Consider the following 12,213-nt stretch of genomic DNA (forward strand, 5'->3'; position numbering starts at 1 on the left):
TTAGGCTGGATGCTGGGAAACAGAAGAATAAATCCCATGCCCAGCCCCAGCCAGTTACTGGAAGAAAAGACAAGCAGGGCGTTAGAAACGGTGGAGGCAGTGCTCTGGGGAGGTTCTGAGTCCTGAGGGCAGAGGAAGGTCCCGCCAGTCCTAGCCCTGAGCCTGCAGGCAGCGGCCGCTGCAGGCTGTCCGCGTAGGAGTGCCAGCAGCAAGTTGGAGAGACGCCCGGGGAAGGCAGTGTGGAGCGGGGACAGGAGGGAGGGACTAGAGCCAGGAGCTCTTGAGACCTGGAGTGAATGGCAGAGGTGGCGACAGTGGCAGTGGGGTTGAACGAAACCAACAGGTGTGAGGAATGTTTGAGAGACGCCACTGACACAGCCTGGTTGACTCGTTGTGCACGTCGAGTGGAGGAGTCAAGCCTGAGCTGTCCTTTCTTGACCACTAAGTTACCCATGAAGTGACTTTGGAAATACAGGGGCAGCTGTTAGGATTCCACACCCTGGAGTCGGTGTGGAGAAGAGGGTGTGCAAGGGCAGAGTATGGAAGTAAGGAAATCGGGTAAGAAAACTCAAGAGTGTCAGACGGAGTACTCGTCCTATTTCAGCAGCAGCCACTGCCTGCCCGAGCATAAAAGCCGTTCTCATCGAGAAAATGAGTAACCTGTGCACAGTTTTGAGATGCAGAATACTGTTTGCATCCATCATGTAGAGAAGGACTTTAAAATGTAGGTGACTAGAACTCTAAAAGACATAGAGGATGTGGGTTGCATTTTGGAACAAGGTCCTTTTCCATTTAGACCCTGAGCTCTGAAGTCCTGCACTTTCAGAATTGTTTAGGTCTGTCTCGTGGTTCTGGTGAACGTGGCTGAGCTGTGTGCTTCCTTCTAGAGATGCTGGCAGAATGTGATCTTCATTTTTATTTTTTTGGTGCCAGGGACTGAAACCAGGGGCGCTTTACCACAAGCCACAACCCCAACCTTTTTACTTTTTATTTTGGGACCGGGTCTTGCTGAATTGCTTAGGTCTCGCCAAGTTTTGAACTTGTAATCCTCCTGACTCAGTCCCCCCAGCTGCTGGAATTACAGGTATGCACTATGGCACCCGGCAGAATATGGTCTTTAGGATCTCGGGAGGTTGCAGACAGGAGCCAAGAGGGATAAAGGCACTTCCCTTGATCAGCAACAGGTTGACAGTCACACATAGCAGATGTGACTAATGACTCCCGTCCTTGTCACCCAGCCTCAGGACTTGACTGAACCACTGCACGTGGGCGTGTGCAGTGCTATTCTCAGGCAAACCAGTGTTTGTTTCTTTTTACTTTAACATCATGAAGAGGACAACTGGACACTCCATGTACTTTAAACACAGCTTATTTTTCTAACCAGAATCATGCCAGGGTGGCTAGCGTATTCTCTCCCCTGCTGTGTTCACTGAGTGCGACTGCATTGGTAGCTCCGAGGGATTGGTGGACAGACTGTTGAAACTCAGAGTTGCCCTCTAGGATGTGGGGGTACGGCAAGGGAGCAGCCAGTCAGAGGGTGAAACCACTTGTAGCTCCATACACCCTGGAGGCCTCGTGGCTAATGTGGCCTGGGTTTCAAGTCTGTGGTGGGAAGTGCGCCACGGAGAGCTGGTACAGGGGACTCGCGGTCTGGGGTCTGCACACCTTAGCTATCTGTATAAAATCAATTTCCATAGCGATCAGACATGCAGAAGAGTAATTTCCTGTAAGTCTTGGGTCCTGGCTAAGTGGAAATGCTTCTGCTTGTCTGTTGTGATTATTTAAGCCACATGATCTCAGAGGGAAAAAATTTACCACTGGCCTGGACACAGAATGTCCTGCAGTGTAAGAGTCGATTTCTGGCCTCAGCCCCGCTGTCCCCGCCGAGCCAGCTGTTCACCTGCACCGCCGTCTCAGCAGTCGCTCTCCAGGCAGCAAGCTGCCCACGTGTTCTCTGTTCACACGTGTCCCGTTTTTCCCTGAAAGAGAAGCGTTTTCACGTGGTTCTCACCAGTTCCCGAGGGGTCAGGCACTCAGAGTGCCTTACGCAGGCTGCTGTCTTAAGCAGCAGGAGTTGCTGCGAGCATCTTCCTCTCAGGGAGGAACGTCGTAGCAAGCCCCCCGCAAGCCTGGTGCTGGGCAGGCCAGCTCGGAGCCCGGGAGCTGAGGCACCTGGGCGTTTCTCTTTATTCCTGTCTGTGCTGACTTTGGCCAGAGTCCGCCTGTGCTTCCTGTGCGTCTCCATCTGCGTGAGAACACACCACACCGCAGCTGACACCCACTTCTCAAGGATGTTCTGTGGAGTGAAGTGATGATGGGGCTAAGAGGCTTCGAGACTTCCCGAAGGAAGTGACCCGAGCACACGTGCGCCTCCATCAGAGAGGGTCTCCTGCCTCCCTCCTCGCCCTCTCCACGGCTCTCCCCGTCCCTTCAGATGTGCAGCGGAAGCACAGTGCAGCCAGGCCGCCCTTCTGCGGGGCTCGTCTGCTTGTGACAGGAGCCAGTTCATTCTGATCCCAGGTTTAGTGCAGAAGGAAATGCTGGGGTCCACAGCCGCGTAGGTTTGAATCCCGGCTCTGCAGGTGCCCCTGCGTGGCCTTGGACACGCTCCTCAACCTCGCAGAACCTGCTTGCTCAGCTTTAAGATGGAAACAGTGTTGGTAGTCTCGCACAGTTATCACGAAGTTGTGACGAGGTTTTGTCTAGTTTCCTGGTACACAGTAGGTGTTCAGTAACAGTAGCTGCTACTTCTGTGCCTTTGTGTGGAAGTGGGATATAATTTGTTTAATCAGTCCCAAGTGCCTCCCCTGGACCCCTGTTCCCTTTCCTCTACTCCACTGAGCTTTCTTCTACTTACTTACAGTTTTCTGAAAATCGGTGCCTCGTGGCTGCACATCAAGGGGAGATTTCACTGTGGTACGCTCCTGTCTCTACGTAGGAAAGTTAAGTCAGGCTCATTCCATCATTCTTCCCTTCCCGTGCTTCCTCCCTCCTCCTCGGCCCCCTCCTCCTGGTGACTCTTCTGTTTTCTGGAATCCACTTCCATCAAAGAAACAGTCGACCCTTGACTTTCTGAGTTATAAGCCAGTTCCATCCATTTACCAGCAAATGCCACCATTTCATTCATCTTTACGACTGAGTAATACTTCATTGTGTATCTGTACCACGTTACCTTTATCCATCCATCTGTTGACGGGCACCTAGGCTGGTTGCACAGCTTGGCTGCTGTGAATCGCACTGCTGTAAAGAGTGATGTGACCCCGTAGCATGCTGATTTAGATCTTTTGGATTTATACCAAGGAGTGGGATAGCTGGGTTATATGGTGGTTTCATTCCTAGCTTTTAGGAGTTGAAGGAATTTTTGTTTGCTCTCTCTTTAGTGCTGCTGTATAATAATGTCTGTGTGTGTGCGAACAGCAGATACGGGAAAGCAGAACTCTCCTTAGCACTTGTCGGGGGATGGAGCCTCAGAGTTGACGGGACTGAGGCACAGGCAGATGTGTGCGGCCACGTGCTTTCTGAGGATAGGGCCCAGGATGCCACCCTCTCTTCCTCCTTTGAAACATTGGCAGCCTCCCCGGTGATCTCCCTGCCTCCAGCCTCTTCTCTCTCAACAACTCTCCCTTGTCCCCCTGCTTTCCTGTCATTCTGCAGCCACTTTAGAGCCTCCTTGACAGACCCAGGGCTCAAAGTCCCCACAGGACACCCTGTTTCCTGCTGAGTTGGGCTCCCTTCCCTTCCTGCTGGTCCTGTCCCCTGCAGGACAGCACCACCTGCCCCAGGACAGACTTCCAGCCCTGGCTCCTTTGAGAATCTGCTGGTGTCCCTCCCACGTCCTTCCTCCTCAGTCCCACCAGCAGGAGGTGGATCCTTGTCCACACCAGCAGAGCCCCCAGCTTTGCACAAACTGCTAGCATTCCGACTGCAGTCTGTCACATGTCTCTCTTAGTCACTCGCTGGGTTTTTCCATTTCACTCTCTGCAGAACCTGGGCCCAGTGGACCCCGTCAAGCGTGCACCGCACACTGACCTGTCCTCCACCTGCTCTGGAGAGGGCTTCGGGCTCTCTCAGCAGCGTTCCAGCCCTCCGCTCCCAGCCCCTTCTACGTACCACTTAGGGAATTCCTCAGAGGCCACTGCGTCCCTGTCCTCACGTTCACTCCTCTGGTGACGCACAGCAGCTGCTCACCACCTTCCGTGAAGTCACTCGGACGTGGCCATTAAGTCGCGTCTCAGACGTCGCTTCTTCAGGATGTTTAACCCAGTCCCCTTGGCCTCCCCATGGGCCCAGAGCACCTGCCCTTTGACCGTCCTTCCTGCCCCTTCTAAACCCTCTCCGAAGTCTGCCTCTTCCTCTTGACTGTGGAGGTTCTGAGGCGACCCGGTTCCCAAGATGCCACGTGCAGCAAAGCTCAGCTCGGGAGTTAGCCCCTTGCTCCAGCTTTCTGGAGTCTCAAGAAGATGCCTGACAGAAGTTTTGCCCCAGAGGTCCAAATGCCGGTGTTTCCTCTGTGACTGGAAGGGATGTCAGTGAGGACCTTTTCCTACCTGTGTTCAAGGAAAGTTGATGTCATTTTATTTCCTAATGGAAGGTGTGAGACTGGCAGATAGGAATAATTTTTATAACTTATATGGAAGGCAAGACTGCTAAATTGGAGACCTTTCCTTGTTTAGAATGACTGCAGGCCCCCACCTTACCTGCTCCTGCACGCGGCCCTGGGGAGGGTACTCCATTTGGTGGAGGAGTCAAGTTCCTGCCCTTTCCCCCAGCAGCCCTGGGCTTTGAGCTGTTGTGGAGGTCCTGTGTGAACTTCAGCCTGCCTGCCCAGATTTAGGGTCAGGGCCCTGTTTCGCTTCAACCTACTCAGTGTTGCTTCTCCCCAGGTGGCCAGCCAGCCCCCTCTCCTCCTTCTGGTAGATCGGTCTCGCCAGCGAAGAGCACCTCCAGGCCCTCTGCCAAGTCAGTTGATGTCAGGAAGAGCAGCGATCTTCCTGAAGGTGCACATCTCGCCGCACATCCAGCCCCCCAACACGCGTGCACCTCCATCCACATGTGCACATGAGCACACACACACTTCCATGCTCACAGCTTACGGGGACTCGGCCATTTGCACTGAGATTGATGCTGTTAAATGACAGTAAATAAGTGGTGGTGGGAAGGCCCAGTGACCGTGGCGCTGGACTCTCCTGTGAGGCATGTCCAGGGACCACCTAAAGGGGTGCCGTCATCCTCGGTCCTCTTACCTCCTCCCACAGAGGGACGTCCTCGTCCGTGTGCATCCAGACCCCTTTCTCTGCATGGCCTCCTATCCCTCCTCGCATTTTTTCTGTTTTGAGAGAGCAGTGGTTGCCTTCTTGAGCATCCTCAGCTTTTCTCTGGGATAGAGAAGACAGGGGGCACTAGTGATCAGTGGGAGAAAAAAGGCAGCCAGAATTAGTCACCCCTCTTTCCAGCCCCTTCCTGCCTTGCTCCCTCCATACTGTCCGGGAGGTGGGGGCAGGACTTGGCTCTCCAGCGCCTTAACATTGCAGAAAACACTGGCTTGCCCCAGCTGCTTCCAGGATCTCAAAAGCCGGGGAGGAAGTGTACAGGTGCATATGCACCTGTGTGTCTGCAAAATTTTAAAAGATACCGAGCTTAACAACTTGGAAACATCTTGCTGGGAAAGGTGAACGTTATCTAAAAATGAATCATATTTATTGAGTTAACAGTGAAAATGTGTCTTTATTTATTCAAGTAAAAAATATCTATATAGTAATCCTTTTGCACACCAGGAACTGTTTTAAGTGCTGGATTAGATCTCAGAGTTTCCGTGCCGGGAGGAGGAGGAAACAAAGTCAAGGGATTGAGTGACTGGCAGTTGCAAGCTGGGCTGGATGCTGTGACATGAAGGATAGGGAGCAGAGTGGGTGTTGTGTACACGGGGGCCGGGGGGCTTGTTTCAGTCAGTGAGAGGTCCAGGAAGGCCTTTTTGTAAGCAGAGATACTGGGCATGAGTAGGAATTATCTAGAAGAGGGAAGAAGGGAATGGGTGTGCTTTAAACTCATTAGCCAGGGAAGACAAGGAGACACAACCTCAGGTCTGTCTTTCCTAAATATGTAAATACTTGGTAGTTTTAAGGAGTAGACCAGTCAGCAGGGCATGAAAGCAAAAGAATTTCAGCTGACATAACAGGCAGTCATAATACTTCAAATCACGCAGATTTGACATGGGCCTGCTTGAAAATGAGATAGTGGATGCTAATTCCACACACCTGAACCTCTCTGTGGTCTGATAATGGTGTGCGATATTTTTGCTTCTTGCAGTAAATATTGTTACTATTTCAATGAAGTTCGCATTTCATGTTGAACCACTAAGTGCTCTAAATGTTCAGATTTCACTTTGCTCCACTGCTCTTCAGGAAGCAGTCCTAATGTGTCCTAGGAGTATGCCTTACCCTCCCAAATTGGCTTTCCCAACCAAAAGACCTTATTTATTTATTTATTTATTTATTTCCAGGGATTGAACATTCACAGGCACCTAACCACTGAGCCACATCCCCAGTCCTTTTTATGTTGAGTCAGGGTCTCGTTAAGTTGATTAGGGCCTCACCAAGTTGCTGAGGCTGTCCTCGAACTTGCAATCCTCCTCTCTCAGCCTGTGTCACTGAGACTATAGGCATGCACCACCAAAAGCAGCCCCAAAAGTTTTCTTTCAAAGCACAAAAAACCCCTACTATAGTGTGCTTGTGGTTCTACCTTTTCTGCATGCAGATAATGTGATTGATGGGAGAGACTGTACTGATGTGACTGGGTTCCCTCCCACACTTAAACCCAGGGCAGCATTGCTGTTTTTCCAGAGAAAATCTCCTCCTCTGGAAGAATGGACATGCCCGAGTGGTTAAGAGAAAAGCGTCTGTGTAATAAGAGCTCTGTCACTTTGAATCGCTTACTTTTTGCTGTTGTTTTATTTCTAAAGACTCGAGCTATCTGTTGAAAACATCTTCCAAGACTGGCTTGAGAGTTCTGGAATGCCAAAGGTAAGCTCAAGATAACTGCTTTGGGAGAGTCTGGAGAATAGACTGCATGACTACGGTGTTTTAGTACATGTATGTAAAAGTGATGGTGTTGCTGAGCTGGCCGTCCCCGAGTCGGGAAAATGCTGACTCTCTGCTCCATTTCAGTGTGCTATTTTGGGGTGTGCCTGTGGCCACTGTTTCAAGTGATTGTGGTGCTATAGGTGGATATGTTAGTCGGCTTTTGTGACAGGTAACAAAAATACCTGTCAAGAACAACTTAAAGGAGGAAATGTTTCTTTGGGGGCTCACAGTTTCAGGGGTCTCAGTCCCTAGATGGCTGAGTGCATGCTCTAGGTCCATGGCGAGGCAGCACCTGGTGGCGGAAGGGTTTAGTAGAGAAGTGCTGCTCCAGTCTTAGCTGGCCAGGAGACAGACAGAGAGGGAGATGGCCACATGGGAGATGCACCGTCCAGGGCATGTCCCCAGTGACCCACCTCCTCCAGACACACCCCACCTACAGTTGCCACCATGGCCATTCAACTAGGACAAACTGATTAGGTTCTATCTGTCAGAGTCAACCATTTCACCTGCAAACTGTCCCGCATTAGCAGAGGAGCTTCTGAGGGGTACCTCATGTCCAAACCAGAACAACGGACATGACAGCATCCTATGCATTGTGTTAGATGGATTCTTACAAAGCATGGTGTATGTTCTGGGTGGAGTCACCAGGCATCAGTTTCATGCCCCCATGGGTTGGGCAGCTGACCTCTAGCTCTACTCTTTGGATGTAGACAAACAGACGGCTTTCCTTTCACCTTGATACTTAAAGTTTCCTTCTCTTATCTCCCCAGTGCACCTGCCTCTCAACTTCCTGCCCTGTATGCATGAGCTTCCTGCTTCAGGCTGGCCTCACCTGGATTATCTGCCTAGAGTCATTTCTGTGTTTTGGCGATCAGGGCTCACTCTTACTCAAGATCTCGTTCTCTGCTTCCCTTTCAGTCCAGGGGCAGCTCTGAGGGAGAAACCTTTTCCTGGCCAGCCCTAGTCCCATCTGAGTCACCTGGCCTGAAACCTCCTCTTCTCTACCCGCCGTCCCCAGGTCCTATGCTTCCCAGAGCCCGTTGGGCAGCCCAGGCCCCTCACCAACCCAAATGCTGACTCTAGCACGAGCCTAGGACCTGGGAAGTCTGAGGGTATCATCCCAGGCAAGGAAGGAATCCAAGGGCCCCTTGGCCTGGAGCTTTCGCTGGCTGGGCGAGAGCAGCTGCACACCATCACAGTGGGCTTCGGGGCTGAGGGTGGACTCCCATGGCGGGGAGCAGCTCTGCCCAGCTCGAGCAGCCCCTGTAACCTGCTTGTTTTTGGTTTCATGACTGGTTATCTGAGCTTCCCCTTGGGAGTGCCTGAGTGTCGATCAATGTATGTGACCCATGAAATGAAGGAGCTGGGGGCAGGGGCGTCTCCATTACCTTTTCATCCCCAGTTCACTTCTCTGTTCTTTCCCATTACTCAGGAAAAAGGTCTGCCACCAGCCACCATTAGCTTGTTCCTAAAAAAGAACTTTTTGCCTTCAGGAGTGCATGTCACCTGTTGAATTATTTATTTGGCCCAATCCTCTGGGAACAAAAAAGAGTTAACAATAGAGCAAGATGGAGTGGGGCAAGGCAGCTCCTGGGCCCTTCAGTTTCTAAGAAGGTGACTTCCAGACCAAGCCACCCCCTAGCAGAAAATCCAGGGAGAGCAGGTTAAGGTTCGTCTGGTCCGGAACTTGAGTCTTGCCCTTCGTGTTTTAGAGGGGTGGAGGGGCACTCTCTGAAGCCCTTTGCCCAACGCTGTCTTGCTACCATAAGGTCATAAGGGCTCCCAGACCTTCTTGGGTGGTCTGGAAGCTCGGAAGAGTTGGGCACTCAGAGAGCAGCACCCAGACTTCCTGGCTTTTTGTAGCAGGACGGAAGGGAAAAGAGAAAAGTGCTTAATCACATGCCCGGAAGCTGGTGTGTCCCACTTGGGTTGTGGAGCTCACTCCAGCAGACCCTGTAACTTCCCCTGGAGAGGAGGCTTTTGCTTTTCGCTAAAGGGGAAAGGGCATGTGGAAGGGAGAGTTGCCTCTGAGCGAGTGTTCCTTCCAAAGGTCTGGCTGTTAGTGGCAGCTTGCAGTGGAAGCCATTCGAATCTCTACCACAAACTGATGAAACCTGCTGTCAGAGCAGCCAGGTGCAGTGAGGCTAACTGGCTGTCACTTGTTTTTAAGACATAACTGGTGTTTCCCTGGGTGCTTAACTCTTCAGTAAAAGCAGCAGCAGCAGCAGACAGAAGGACCCTGAGTTAGCGCACGCTGGATGATCAGATGGCACTTTGCATCCCTGTGACCCTTTCTCTGCTGTATTTCTGTACCTGCCAGTCACTGACTGCTCTCTGCCCCTTCCATACTCCTTGGAAGTTTCTTTTTGTTTCCAGCTGAGCGAAAGGCTCTGCTTGGACCTAAGATCTCTGGTGCAGTAGCCTTGAGATATGAGATAGATGGGGCACCTTATCCTCTGCCCCATCTTTATGCTATACACTCACTAGACGCCTGCCCTGGAACGACAGCCGGGTGGAGTTACTTGTGTGCTCTTTGTTCCCCGCCAGCACCTCTGGCCACCAGCAGGTGAAGTCATTCATGACAGAAGTCATGTTCTGCTGCTCAGGTTCTCAGCCCACGGGTCTCAGGAAGGCTCGCTCTGTGGTTGGCTTTGATTTTCCTTTTTGGCCATGTTGAATGGAAATCACTTATTTTTTTTTAAAGTGAAAACAGCAGCAACAGAGGTAAGCATGAACCCCACACAAGTGAAAGAAATGGGATCCAGCGTCTCTAAAGAGCACCTACCCTATGACTGTTGGCCTTGCGGAGAGGTTTGAATTGTGCCCTCAGTGGTATAAATTACTTATTTTATGACATTTTTTCTGATTATAGAAATATTAAACATTTATTTTAGAATATAAAAAAATTATAAATAGTAAAAATAATCCAGAGATCTCATGAAAATAGAAGGAGACCATTAGGGTAGAGGAAGGGACCAAGAGCAGGGGAGGCATGGGGATGGAAGTATCCAAATTAAGCTCTCTGTGTAGGGATGTGCCACAGGGAATCCCTCGCTCACGTGCCACTGTGTGTACTCATTAAGATGGTAGATAGGGCAGGGGTGGGCGGGGAATGAGGTCCTAGGAATGAGATGGATCAGATTATGCTATGTGCACGTAGGAATATGGCACAATGAATTTCACTGTTACGTATAGCAATAAGAACCAAAAAAATCGAAAGATAAATAAAAATATGACGATATACACAAAATGACCCAGAGGTAGTTTTTTTGATATATATCTTTTCAGTCATTATTCTAAATATCTCAAAACATATTTTACACTTCTGTCTGTCTGTCTGTCTGTCTCTCTCTCTACCCCTCTGTACTACTACTACTACTACTACTACTACTACTACTGAGCTGTACACCCAACCCTTTTCATTTTATTTTTGAGACAGGGTCTCACTCTATTGCCCATACTGGCCTCAAACTGTGATCCTCCTGCTCCAACCTCTTGAGTAGCTGGGATTATAGGCATATGCCACCACACCCAGCTTATCTGCTTTTTTAAAAGTAAAAACAAGGTGCTTTCTGTAGCAAGTGGAAACAATAGCAGAATATGAAATGTTAAAAACCCTCAACTTCTCGGTCTTACTGCCCAAGATATCCATGCTCCATGTCTGTCCTCCCACATATTTTCTCATCTGTGCTGCATATAGGTACATATCCTTTTAAAATAAAATTGGAATTTTATCATCTAAACTTAATTTTTTAATTTAAGAATATGTCTTGAGCAGTTATCCTTAATACATTTCAAGAGCAATATTTTTATTGATACATTTTAATTATACACAATGGTGGGATTCATTGAGACAGATTTGTATAAGTGCATAAGATAATTTGATCAATTTCATTCCCTAGTACTTCCTGTCCCCTCCTCAGAGTCCCTCCCTCTACCCTTCTGGTCTCCCTTCTATTTTCATAAGATTCCTTTTTTCTCTCTAGCTTCCTCATATGAGCGAAAACATACAGGCCTTGACTTTCTGAGTTTGTCTTATTTCAAAGAGCAACGTATTTTTAACAGCTGCATTGCTTCCTATGCATAGTACCATAACTGATTTTATCAACCTCCCCCACCTGCTGTTGGAATAGTATGCAGTCACCTCTTGGCATCTGTAGGTGTTGGTTCCAAGGCCTGCTATGGGTACCCAAATCCTTGGATGTCCAAGTCCTCGATATCAAATGGTAGGATATCTGCATGTAAACCACATCCATCTTCCCAGACCCTTAGAGTTACCTGTATTACTTACCGTACAATGTAGAGGCTACATAAGTAGTTGTTACACAGTACTGTTAGGAAACTGTGACAGGGGAAAAGTCTGTACGTGTTCGGTGTAGATGTAGTTTGTTGTTGTTTAATATTTTTGATGCTCAGCTGAATCCGGGGATGTAGACTGTGGATTTGGAGAGCCAACTGCACATTACTGCTAAGAAAGTTGCACATTCTGCTAATTGTCACCTCTATAAATAGATTTCTGTTTCTTCCCTTGTCCACTGTGGGGTCCTCCTCATCCCAGGTGCACATGTATATTTTAACCATTTCTAGAAACAGTACATGCAGATATATGCAGGTACCTGATTTCCACCTAGCCTTTCTTCAGCGCTCCTTATTTTAGTTGCTGAAGAGCTAGCAGACTGGGCGGGGCAGGGGCTCCATGTGGAGCGCTTGCCCAGCACGTGTGAGGCACTGGGTTTGATCCTCAGCATCACTTAAAAATAAATAAAGGTTAAAAAAAAAAAAAAAGAATTAAGACTTAACCTAAATTAAAAAAAAAGAAAAGATCAGACTCCTCCACCCTGCTTAGATTTCCTCCCCGCGTGCCAGTCTGGAGATCCTGTGTACACGCTGCATCAAGTTTCCCTGTGTTTTCCTTGCCTTGCCTCTCCTGGCACCTCCACCACTTCTCCATCGTGCCTCGCTTGGACCCGTGCAGTGGCTGATGGTTCTTTCAGCGACCAAGCTCTTCCCCTTTTCATGCAGTAGTGCCAAGTGAGGCTTCCCAGAACAGCTCAAACCCATTCTCACCAGAAGCTGCTTCCCACTGACGAAGCACTGAGAACGCTCTTTGGCCTGCTGGTGGATTCTCTCCTCA

At 49.5% G+C, this 12,213-nt stretch overlaps 1 protein-coding gene across 19 annotated transcripts in view; it reads left to right on the forward strand.

Moving 5' to 3' along the window:
- Aopep (aminopeptidase O (putative)) overlaps positions 1-12,213 on the forward strand; it is a 316,057-nt gene that overhangs the window by 208,186 nt on the left and 95,658 nt on the right. For all 19 annotated transcript variants that reach the window (XR_007105155.1, XR_007105156.1, XR_007105157.1 and 16 more), the window contains one exon: positions 6,959-7,019. Coding sequence is in view for 12 of the 19 variants with exons in the window: in XM_047526141.1 (XP_047382097.1) it covers positions 6,959-7,019 (61 nt within the window). In the remaining 7 variants the exon portion in view is untranslated. The remainder of the gene's footprint in view (positions 1-6,958; positions 7,020-12,213) is intronic.

This window comes from Sciurus carolinensis, chromosome 15, assembly GCF_902686445.1.
Source record: "Sciurus carolinensis chromosome 15, mSciCar1.2, whole genome shotgun sequence".
NCBI classification, from domain to species: Eukaryota; Metazoa; Chordata; class Mammalia; order Rodentia; family Sciuridae; genus Sciurus; species Sciurus carolinensis.